Source organism: Misgurnus anguillicaudatus, unplaced genomic scaffold (genome assembly GCF_027580225.2).
Source record: "Misgurnus anguillicaudatus unplaced genomic scaffold, ASM2758022v2 HiC_scaffold_28, whole genome shotgun sequence".
Lineage (NCBI taxonomy): Eukaryota > Metazoa > Chordata > Actinopteri > Cypriniformes > Cobitidae > Misgurnus > Misgurnus anguillicaudatus.
The window spans coordinates 1,207,675-1,219,408 of NW_027395278.1; the positions used below are offsets into that span (position 1 = coordinate 1,207,675).

General features: G+C 36.9%; 1 protein-coding gene across 1 annotated transcript; it reads left to right on the plus strand.

Moving 5' to 3' along the window:
- Positions 1 to 768: 768 nt before the first annotated feature.
- Positions 769 to 11,306, plus strand: LOC129417189 (UMP-CMP kinase 2, mitochondrial). Its single transcript, XM_055171693.2, has 5 exons — positions 769 to 1,532; positions 2,385 to 2,499; positions 4,193 to 4,394; positions 4,875 to 5,108; positions 10,437 to 11,306. The coding sequence occupies exons 1-5, from the start codon at positions 954 to 956 to the stop codon at positions 10,555 to 10,557; spliced, it is 1,251 nt and encodes a 416-aa protein (XP_055027668.2). The 5' UTR covers positions 769 to 953; the 3' UTR covers positions 10,558 to 11,306.
- The last annotated feature ends 428 nt before the right edge of the window (positions 11,307 to 11,734 follow it).

An 11,734-nucleotide genomic window follows, 5' to 3' on the forward strand; every position in this document is an offset into this window, starting at 1 on the left:
TATAACCACGACCAACGCCCTGTAGTATGCTATCTATGAGCTATAATTTACAGTTTCAACATTTAAATGCTAAATAAGTACATAATAATACATATGTTATTAAATGGTGTTTTTACAAAAAAAACTTTATTTTCAACACATATAAAGTTTGCATGTTGTATCGGTATTACAATATCTATATAAAAATGCAACTTGTTATCGTGCAGTTTCAATGTACACCAGATTTATCTCTGATCGACAGGGCAACGTCCAGGACCGGTGTTTTACCTCTTACTGTGACATAGGCAAAATAAATGCCCCCCCCCCAATTATATTATAGTTATATATAACTTTGATGTCATGTCCCATCTGGGATAAACGGGAAAACGGTGCATTAATTCTGCTAAAGCATGCGTTGCTTGATTCTACGTAGCCTACTAAATGTCCGAAAGGAAAAAATAGTAACAGATGGTGACGATTCATTAATTTCCTTTGTTTTGATTACATGATGAAGATGTATGCTTCAAACTGGCCTCAAACAAACATCTGTAGCTAAAAATTACCGATCGCGTGTTAGGGAGCAAAAACCAGTCGGTAAGCCCCTTGAACTTTAGCTCATGCAGAATGCGCATATTCAGGAACATATGATATATAGCCTATTATCTCATTGACTGGGATACCCTTTGACATGCACGCATAGGCACGTGTCTAGATTGTCCATGCAAAAATCCAGCCTGGCAACGTCTTATGTAATTATTGTCTATTGGATATTGGAACCTAAGAGGAAATGAGACCTAACTTGTGAACTTGTTATCGTGCGTTCATTGTTAACTGGTTGTTATGATAGTTTTTTTTAGCTCATTCTTGTTTGGCGCGTCAGTGACTCGGCACTCCTACTTTCGTTTTCCCATCTAGTTTCGTTTCTCTCTAAACCGACAGTGGAGTCTTTATATAGCCTACTGTTAAGCACAACAATGTTGTCAAGAGCAATGTTTCGCTTTGGACAGTTGTGTCCGCGCGTGTTTGGTGTCGAGTTTGATTCGCGCACCGAACCGCTCTACTACACATTGAGCTCTAGTCCCCAGGCTCTGCACCGGGATCATCAGAGGTTTTTTAACGATTATGGGAACCTCTACTCGCTATACATCCACTCCGATAACCGGATTCAGAAAGCGCAAACTCACGCAGAAATAAAGAGCAAACTGTCTGAAAAATTTGCACGATTTTGCGATGTCTTTGAGACAACTGCGTTTATTCCGGATGTTAATGACAGCGTCGTTAAAGGATTTTGCATTCGTGAGAAATCCACCACAGGCATTTCGAAGGAAATATTAAAGACATTTTATCAGAATGAATCGGTATGTTTGTTTTCATACAAACGCGAGGGGCAGTACTGCTGGCAGGAGGCGTGGTCACATGTCAAGCAAGCGGAGAAGGCGGAGAGACAGTACATCAAGCCCGCATCATCACCGGTTTATCATCCATCAACACTGGCCATCAGGAACTCCGATGTCTTTTATTGTATGGAGGAAGCCTATAAGGTTCTTCAGGAGGTACGTATTTAAAACAAATAGGATGAGACTAAACTTGTAGAAACATGTGGAAAGCATTAAAGGGGACCTATCATGAAAATGTGACTTTGCTAAAGTGCTAAAATTGGGTCCCCAGTGCTTCTATCAACCTAAAAAACGTGTTAAAGAACAACCCACTAACTTAGTTTTGGTAAACAATTCGCTGCAAGCATGTAAAAAAATAGGTCATTGAAATTTGGCTCCTCTTGTGATGTCAGAAGGGGATAAAACTGCCCCTTAATCTGCACTATCCAACCACTGCCATTTAGTGCAGAGATCAGCTCATTTGCATTTAACAGGACACACCCAAAATGGCACAATTTGCTCACACTTACAAAGTGGCAATTTTAGCATGTTATAATAAATCATCTATATGGAATTTTGAGCTAAAATTTCACATATGTACTCTGGGACACCAAAGTCCTACTAGAAAGTGTCCCCAAAACATACCACATAAATAAATCTCATGGTAATAAATCTAATGGTTTAAATGGTAAACTTGTAAAAACCCAGCTAAGTCAAATTTCAGTCATTAGTCAGTTTTCTAAAACCTGTCTACGTAAATCACATTATGTGAAAATATAAAATTTTTCTTTAATATATTCATATCTTAATATATTATATAATATATTAATATATTTTTAATATTGACTGTATCACAATTGTAAGAAAAAACATTAGAATGTCAATAGTTGTTTTCAGATGGGACATAAATTCATATTATGTTACACTGGTGCTATTCAGTTACTGTTGCACAGGTTATGGTTAATTTAATCTATTCAGTAGTCTATCTGATACAGTATAAGAAAATACTTCTTTCTCTGCCCATCTTAGTGTAGCGACATTTTACCCGAGTCAAAGGCCGTGCTGCAGATAGTGGATGAACAGGTGGAGTCCTGCAGAAAAGATGGTTTTCCTGTCACTGTGATCGAAGGACTGGATGCTACAGGTTAATACAGAGACACCAACATATTTGCTGTACTATATGGGGGCGGTTTCCTGGACAGGGTTTAGATTAATCCAGTACTAGTCCCTCAATTGTAGTAGGACATTTAAATAGTTTTTACACACAAAAAAACTTAGCAAAAAGCAATACTGGTGTGCATCTTGAGACATAATAATGGCACTGATATGTCAGTAGTAAATTAAAGGATTAGTCCATTTTCTTAAAAAAAAATCCAGATAATTTACTCATCACCATGTCATCCAAAATGTTGATGTCTTTCTTTGTTCAGTCGAGAGGAAATTAAGTTTTTTGAGGATTTTTTCATTTTAATGGACTTAAATGGACCCCAACACGTAACAGTTTTAATGCAGTTTAAAATTGAAGTTTCATCAGAGTTTCAAAGGACTCTAAACGATTCCAAACGAGGCATAAGGGTCATGTGAATGCCTAATTGTCATTTTTGACAAGAAAAATAAAAAATATGCACTTTTAAACCACAACTTCTCGGCTCTCTCCGGTCCTGTGACGCGCCAGCGCGACCTCACGTAATTGCATAATGACGTCGAAAGGTCACGTGTTACAAATATGAAATGCACATTTGCGGACCTTTTTAAAAAATAAACTGACATAATTTTTTATTTTTTTTTATTTAATCATTAGACATACAACAATGTCGGAATGGCCCTATTTCGCCACACTTGTAAACACTGGGGCGTAGTTTCACATTCGTCATTCGTGACCTCTTGACGTGATGACGTATTGCGTGAGGTCGCGCTGGCGCATCACAGGACCAGAGATAGACGAGAAGTTGTGGTTTAAAAGTGCATATTTTTTATTTTTCTTGTGAACAATAAAAATTGTTTCGCTAGATAAGATCATTACGCCTCGTTTGGGATTGTTTAGAGTCCTTTAAAACTGCATTAAAACTGTTACGTGTTGGGGTCCATTAATGTCCATTAAAATGAGAAAAATCCTGGAATGTTTTTCTCAAAAAACATAATTTCTTCTCGACTGAACAAAGAAAGACATCAACATTTTGGATGACATGGTGGTGAGTAAATTATCTGGATTTATTTTAAGAAAAATTGACTTTAAAGCAGGTCAAACATGCATTTTAGTCTGGGACTAGAGTAAGGCCTGTCCATGAAACCACCCCTAAATGCTTTATTATATACCACATTAGTTCTGCAGCATATAGTACATTCTCAGAAAAAAAGGTACAAAAGATGCAACTGGGACATTATCTTTTATAAAGGTACCGGTACCTCATTACTTCAACTTCATTTATTTATAGCACATTTAAGAACTTCGTGAGAAGAAGTGCTTTACAAATTAAAATTCCATATAGGTACTCAAAAAAGATACACATAAAAAGATATACAATAAAAAATATACACATAACCAGCATACACAAAAGACCACATAATAAAAGATTCCCATATGAGCCTCTAAGGTACCAATGTGTACCTTTGATTTACCAATATTCTCCTTTTAGGTACAAAATACTTTTTAAAAAAGGTACTGCGCCAGTGACAACTTCTGTACCTTCTTGTACTATTTTTCTGAAAGTACACACTATATAAACACTTTATGCATGGCACACATTGTTATAAGTGTATTTCAAACAAATTCTGTCCAACTTTAACACTACCATATAGTTTAGTGAAGGACTCTCCATCCATATCTTCTGAACCAGGTAAAACTACCCTCACAGAAGCCCTGCGGGAATCTCTGAATGCCACATTGCTGAAATCTCCTCCCCAGTGCCTGGCTCCATTCAGACAGCGCTTTGACTCAGAACCACCCCTCATCCGCAGGGCCTTTTATGCTCTGGGGAACTACATCACTGCGGCTCATGTGGGAAAAGAGTCCTTGAGAGCTCCTGTCATAGTGGATAGGTAAAGCCACAGATACACTCACATGATCTATCTAGTACTTGTACACTACAACATGCTGAAGAATGTACTGTAGCTGGTATTTGTATTTATGCTGGATTTGCAGTAATGTTGTATAGTAATCCAAAATGCAGTGAGATGCACTGACATGACTTTGAATAATCCTGAGCATGTTTGAAAATGAATGTTCATACGGGTCAGTTTTTTGAAATTTAAACAAAGCTTTCCATTGATATATGGTTTCTTAGGATATGATGATATTTGGCAACTATTTGAAAATAAAAAAATTATAATCTAAAAATAAAGTTTATTATATATGTACGGTAGGAAATTTACAAAATATCTTAATGGAACATGAGCTTTACATAATTTCTACCAATATATACCCGTGCGACTTAAGCTGGTTTCGTGGTCTATGGCCACGTATGAGGAGAAGAAATGGGAGTTGAACCCTTTTGAGACTGCTTTATTCATCTCTGATAGGTACTGGCACAGCACAGCAGCGTATGCTATAGCCACAGCTGTCAGTGGGAGGGTGGAAAACCTCCCTAGACCAGGCTCAGAACTCTACCAGTGGCCAGACGACCTACTCCGGCCAAACCTGGTGCTTCTACTTACTGTCAATCCTGAGGAAAGGCTGAGACGACTGAGGGACAGGGGACAGGACAAGACTATTGAGGAGACAGAGCTTGAGGTCAACCAACTGTTCAGACTTAAGTAGGTTAAAATGTGTTTTGCAAGTTTATATTAATTTAAAGGAAAACACCACCGTTTTTCAATATTTTACATGTTCTTACCTCAACTTAGACGAATTAATACATACCTATCTTTTTTCAATGCGTGCACTTAATCTTTGTATACCATGTCGTGAATTTATTAGCATTTAGCCTAGCCCCATTCATTCCTATGGCTCCAAACAGGGATGAATGTAAAAGCCACCAAACACTTCCATGTTTTCCCTATTTAAAGACTGTTACATGAGAAGTCACATGAGTAAGGGGCCAGTCACACCAAAAGCGTTTATGGCAGTTGCAGGCACCTTTTTTGAATGATATTCTATGGGCAGGGCACGTTTGGGCGCTGTTTATGCGCGCCGAGCGCCTTGCGGTTTTTTGCCGCCTGCCGCGCACGCGTTTTTGAAGGAGCGCTGAGAGCGGAGAAGCGCCTGATGTCATTCGTGTCTTTCCATTGTCCAATCGAATGAGGGGAGAGGTGGGTCTTACGTTGTGGTGAGGGAAGTTTACAATTGCTTTGAAGAAGCGGACTCCACTCGCTCACTCTCTTTAACGTGTTTGTGCACCTCTCACCCCCAAACAAGGTCAGAGCAAGCGTCCTCTTTTTAAAGTTTCTGCTAATAAGACAGTTAACAGCAAAAGAGCGCTCACGCTTCAATATTTGATTGACAAGACAGCTGACTCGGTGGTTGCTTAGCAATATGAAAAGCCGCGTCGCACTGCTCTTTTTTTAAAAAAGGCAGTGCGTCGCGCCTTGCGTTTGCAAGCGTTTAAAGCACTTTTGGTGTGACTGGCCCCTAAGTATGGTGGGACAAAATAAAACTTTGGTTTGGAGCCATAGGAATGAATAGGGCTATGTTAAATCCCAACACATTCAAGAAGGGCTGTACAAAGATTAATAGTGCACGCATTGAAAAAAATAGGTATGTATTATTTCATCTAAGTTGAGGTAAGAACATAGTAAAATATTGAAAAACGGTAGTGTTTTCCTTTAAAACTTACAAATTAAAGGCATGTACCGACCCATTTGCTTTATAACAAGACCCCAAATATGTAATGAAAGCATCATCCGACCTTGACTTCTGTGGCATTTAGGCATTACATATATATATATTTTTAAAGTAAAGCTCTTCTATACCTTCACTGTAAATTGCTTTGGGTGAAAGTGTCTGCCAAATGTGTAAAAGTAAAAGAGGTATATCGAAGCATTGTTCACAGAGATTTACAAGAACTGGTTTCGCAGTCATGGCTTATGCCTATGCCAGAATGAAATATGAAGTGTCTTAACCAAAAACAACTTGCTTTGACATTTCTTAAAATACATGTGTCATCATTTTGCCTCAAGATGCACACTGATAAAAGTTTTTCGAAGTCACATTTATAAAAGCCACTGAAATGTCCTAGGCCTGGTTCCACAGACAATGCTTTGCTAAAGCCAGGACTAGGCCTTTGTTAAATAAAGACATTTAAACATTTTTTATAAACAAAAATATGTTAGGTGTATATCTTACAGTTTTTTTCTCAGTCGCTTTGGTACATTTCTCGAATCATCCTTGACATGCATTTCGCAAAACAATTCGTACAAATAGCAAAACACCATGAATTACCTGCAAAAGACAATCTCTTGCTCAAAGTCCTTAGTTCATGTCTCAAAGTAAATATATATGTGTCAACAGGGCCGGCGCCAGACCATAACTAACAGGGGGGCACTCGGCTTCCAACGGGGGGCACGCAATAGCAACAATAACTTGCAAAAACAAGACATTAAAACAACAAATACAGCAAGCACACACTCATACAACTAGTACAGACTGTCAGCTCATTTCCCGTATAAAGTGCAAAAGACCACAAACTATGCGCAAAACTATTGAACTTCGACCGCGGCTCGCGCTTGGCTCGACGCAACAACAAACCGCCCTCGCGCGGCGCAAGCCTTTGGAATGAATGGGTTTCATAGCGCAGCGCACACCGCGTTCTAGCTTTAAAAAAGCCGCTTTACCATAATCACGTCGTAATGCTGTTAACGGTCTATAGCCACACTTCACATCTAAGCTTACGTAATTTAAAACAACGCTAACTTACCTTTAAAATAGCTGAAGACGGCGTGTAAGAACATTAAACTTCCTTAAAACAGTGTCCTGTAGATTGTAAATTCCACCTCGACCTCTAATCTCTGAGTTTGAGCCAGTCTGTGTTTGCATGAAGATGAAGCAGGCGGTGCTGGTTCGTTCTAAATGTTCTAATATCCATATTTTACACGATCCATAAAATGCCGCGAAAAAACACGTTGCAAGTATCAAGTCACAAATATGCTAAAGACGTAAGACGGGTGAGACGCGGCAATACATCCAATCAGAGAAACTGGTCTATTTTAATTAAAGAAAATTTAATTAAAAAAAAATATTTTCCTCATTTGATTACATTACAAGTCATGAAACATTCAATGTTTAATTTATTTTAATTATTCTTGATATATATTAAAGTAATAAAAAACTTTGTAGGGGGGGCACAACAACCTGTTCGGGGGGGCACTGCCCGCGAATGCCCCCCCTTGACGCCGGCCCTGTGTGTCAACGAACATGTCAGTGCCATCAGAATTACAAGTCCTTGTGTCGTTGTGATGTGGATGAGAATTTGTGGCCCAGCAGACAGGAACGTCAGGAGTAATTCCTACAGCACTGCATGTACAGTATTCCCTAAGGAGATTGTCCTATGTTCACATTTCTACTTTTTTGTGCTATGCAGTGCTATCTTTTCCTTTCTGTATTGCAATGACATGGCCTGTCAACAAATTACAGTACAAACAGTAGAAGTGTAAATGTGAATCTTGTCCAGTCTCGCAACCAAACTCCCACATAATTGTCATCAAAACTTTAGCTATAGTTTACATCGGAACATCCCTCCAGAGTAAACTGTTATATTGACAACACGACTAAGCAATTTGACTGTCTTATCTGTACACATGAATATTTTCTCTTTCGATGCAGCGTGGAAAGAATATTTTAGATTGTCTTATCCAGCCTCTGCAGGCATATGCTGTGATGTCATTACATGCCACATCCATGCCAACCAGAAGGGTCATCTGTGTATGTGGCTGGCGATCATATGGGTGATTCTCACGAAAACTTGGTTTTAAAAATGTCAAGCATGAAAATGTAAAAATTGCTTAAATTTACTTTTTTTCCCACCAGACATTGAAAAACAAAGTCTGGAGTAAATGGGAACATTAATTTAAAAACCTTTACTTATCATTTAACACTTTTTGTAACATAATTTAAAAAATTTGTCCTAAAAAATCTCATTACCGCAACAGTCAGAAAACATCAACACTGACATATTTTCAAAATGACATGACAAACTTGAAAGAACATAATTTGGAGATTCTGCACATGCATTTAAAATCAAAGTATTATGCTTCTATTAATTTAATAAGCATCTGTTGCGGTAATGATTGATAATCAAAATGTCGTGTAAGCATTCTGACAAGACAATATTTCAAATTAACTGTAAAAAAAATGATCTTACCTGGTAGCCATCTTGAAGTAACTGGTCCATGTGCTTGGTCACTCAAAATCAAACTTTATTAAAATTCTGTATGTGTGCTTAAACTGTTCTCAAAAAGTGTTGTGGAGGATGAGAACATCAGGCATGGACACATCATTTTCCTAATTTTTCTTCATTATTATTATACATGAATATTCAGTAAATATTTTTTCTGTCATCTAAAGTAGTCTAGCAAAACATCCATTTATTTTTTTCTTAATATTTTTGTGTTAATTTGATTAAATTACAACATAACGCATGTTCAAACACAGCCGGACACATTGCGGTAATGAGAATTTCAGCAGAAAATGAGATAAAATTTACAATTACAAATTCTTATGTTGAAATCACACATTGTGCAAGGTAAAATACAGTATTGTGTTAATTCTGATGCTTTTTAATGTTACTATATTACACATTTTAAAGCTAAAATCATTACTGCCGTGGTGTTTCAATGGTTTCGTGAGAATCACCCATTATACTTTTCATCTCCATGCTGAGAAAAATACCTCAGTGGGGTTAAGGAATAGAGAGTTAGTGAGAGGATCAAACCATGTTGGAGGGATAGAAACTAACATTGCCCCAAACTATCACGTACTTTGGCAAGTCATCTCCAATTTGACCCCTCTGTTGTTCAGAGATGAGATCCCAGTGGAGAGTGTCTAAAAAGGTGTCAATTTACCAATTCAGGACAGATTTAGGAAAAAGTCTAATGAGAATGTGTAGAAATATGCTATATGACTATTCAACAGAGACCCACTATAATACATTTTGATCAACATGACATAAACAAATGATAATGTAGGAAACAGCAGAGAATTACATAATCGTTTGCATGGATGTACCAAGCATTTGCAACTTCCTCAAAGAAATGAGAAACTGCTTTTTTGATGTGCACAAGTGACACAATAATGTTTTTAATGATGAATTAAACAGGTAGTTTTGAGAATTTCAAATCTGATCTGAGAAATGTACCAAAGCGACTGAGAAAAACTGTTAAGACAAATCAATGGCACTGGCATATTTTAAGATACGTACTTGCGAGACACCTCAAACATGTGTTTTAGTCTAGAAAAAAACCTGAAAAACAAAACAAAAAACTTTTGTTTAAATGTAGCTTAAATAAATTGATTGAAACCACTTACCTTAATAAAATGAGTAAATTGAATGAATCATTTTTTGAGTGTAAGCCTTATAATTTACCTAATGCATAATCCTGGCTTAATCTTAACAGTTTTTAAACTGGGCCTAAGTGGGGTGAATGCTTAAATACTCTCTAAAATTATTGGGTTGTTTCAAACCATGCACTGGAAAAAATTATTAATTCAATGTACTCAATTTTTTAAGGTAAGTGGTTGCAATCAATTTATTTAAGCTATCTAAACAAAAGTGTATTATTTGCTTTTTTTGTTTAAATATAGCTTTAATAAATTGATTGCAACCACTTACCTTAAAAAATTTGAGTTAATTGAAAGAATAATTTTTTTATAATTACTATGCTGAATTGAAACAACTTAGTTTTTGGAATGTAATATGTTTTTCATTGAAATACCAAAAAATAAAGTTAAAAACTATAAACTATACAGTATTCAAAACATAAATGTTTACTGAATAAATTGGGTTGCCAGGCATATTCAGAGGGAGCATAAACAAAACAACATACTTCATTGTTCCTTATTGCTTCATTATACTTAAAAACGCTGGTATAAGAAATGTAAGGTGTCACTCAAATAAAAAATAAACATGACATGATGCTTTTTGATTTCAGGGTGGAGGAAGCTTACAAGAGAATCCAGAATCCTTCCTGCATCATCGTGGACGCGAGTCCCTCTCCACAACAAGTGCTACAACAAGTGCAACAGTTAATCAGGAACAATTGTCACTTGTAAACAACAAGGTCTTCAACAAGCAATGCAATTCCTCTACAAAACACTAGATGGTAGTATAATGTTATGATTCAGCCTTGATCCCACTGTAGGGTCTCAGTCAGCTGAGCCTGTTGATTGAAAGAGAGGCTGGTGGCAAGCAGCCAGCATATATTTTCGGGCTCGTATCTGGACATGTCAGAACATATTCCCTGTCCCACAGAGCTTTAGCAATGAAAAACACGAGAGGAAAAGTTTTTGGGGGTGCCGTAGCTGGATGTCAGCTCTCATAGGTGGGGTGAAAGCATTCTGAATTATTCCCACTGAAACACAGGAACTGAACTAAAGACGTTTGAGAATTCATCAATCACCTCAATTAGATTTAAACACAAGAACTTATTGTTGGTCAGCTCTCCGTTCACCCCTATAGGAGATAGAAACAGGGGAGTTTATGGGGATATTAAAAGCAATAGATCTGATCTAGACAATTTAAAGGTTGTTTGATTTGTGGCTGTTTCTTTTGGACACGGACTCTGGTCATTAATTAAGAGTGACATGTTTAGTTAAAGAAATACTTTAAGTACAATATGCCATTATATTCAATTCAAGAGTTCTAATACATGATTCTTTTTATTGTACTGAAATAGTTTATTTATACAATTTTAAATATTGGTGTTATTTAATCATCTATATCCACAATGAGTTTTATTTAATCGGGTCATTTAAATATTAAAAAAATCTTTAAATCTGAAAATAAATACAATTATATTTAATTTTCATGTCGGCTTTACTGAGCTTCTTTCACAAAGTTATTGTACTGCCCTAAAATTTAAAGTGCTGAAGAAATGCTATTTTTTTTCTTTTGTGGAGCTTAGTTGACAGCTTTAGAGACTATACACGAAAATGTAACTTTTAAAATTCTTCCTTTAATTATAAACCCCTTAAAAGTTTGTAAACATTGCAACGTCTCCGGGTGGGCGGGGCTTAGCTGGAGGCAAAAAGAGGCGCTTACGCAAAGTTGACAAGCGTAAGCTAGCACGTTTTAAGGAGGGATTTATTAAACATGGATGCAGAAGAAGGTTTGGAACTGTCCGAATATGTACAGTCACTGATTCTGCGGGACCGTGACAGATATTTTTGTAAGTTACCCCACCCCTAATTTTAACCGGGTTTTAGATATATCCTATACAACATATGATTT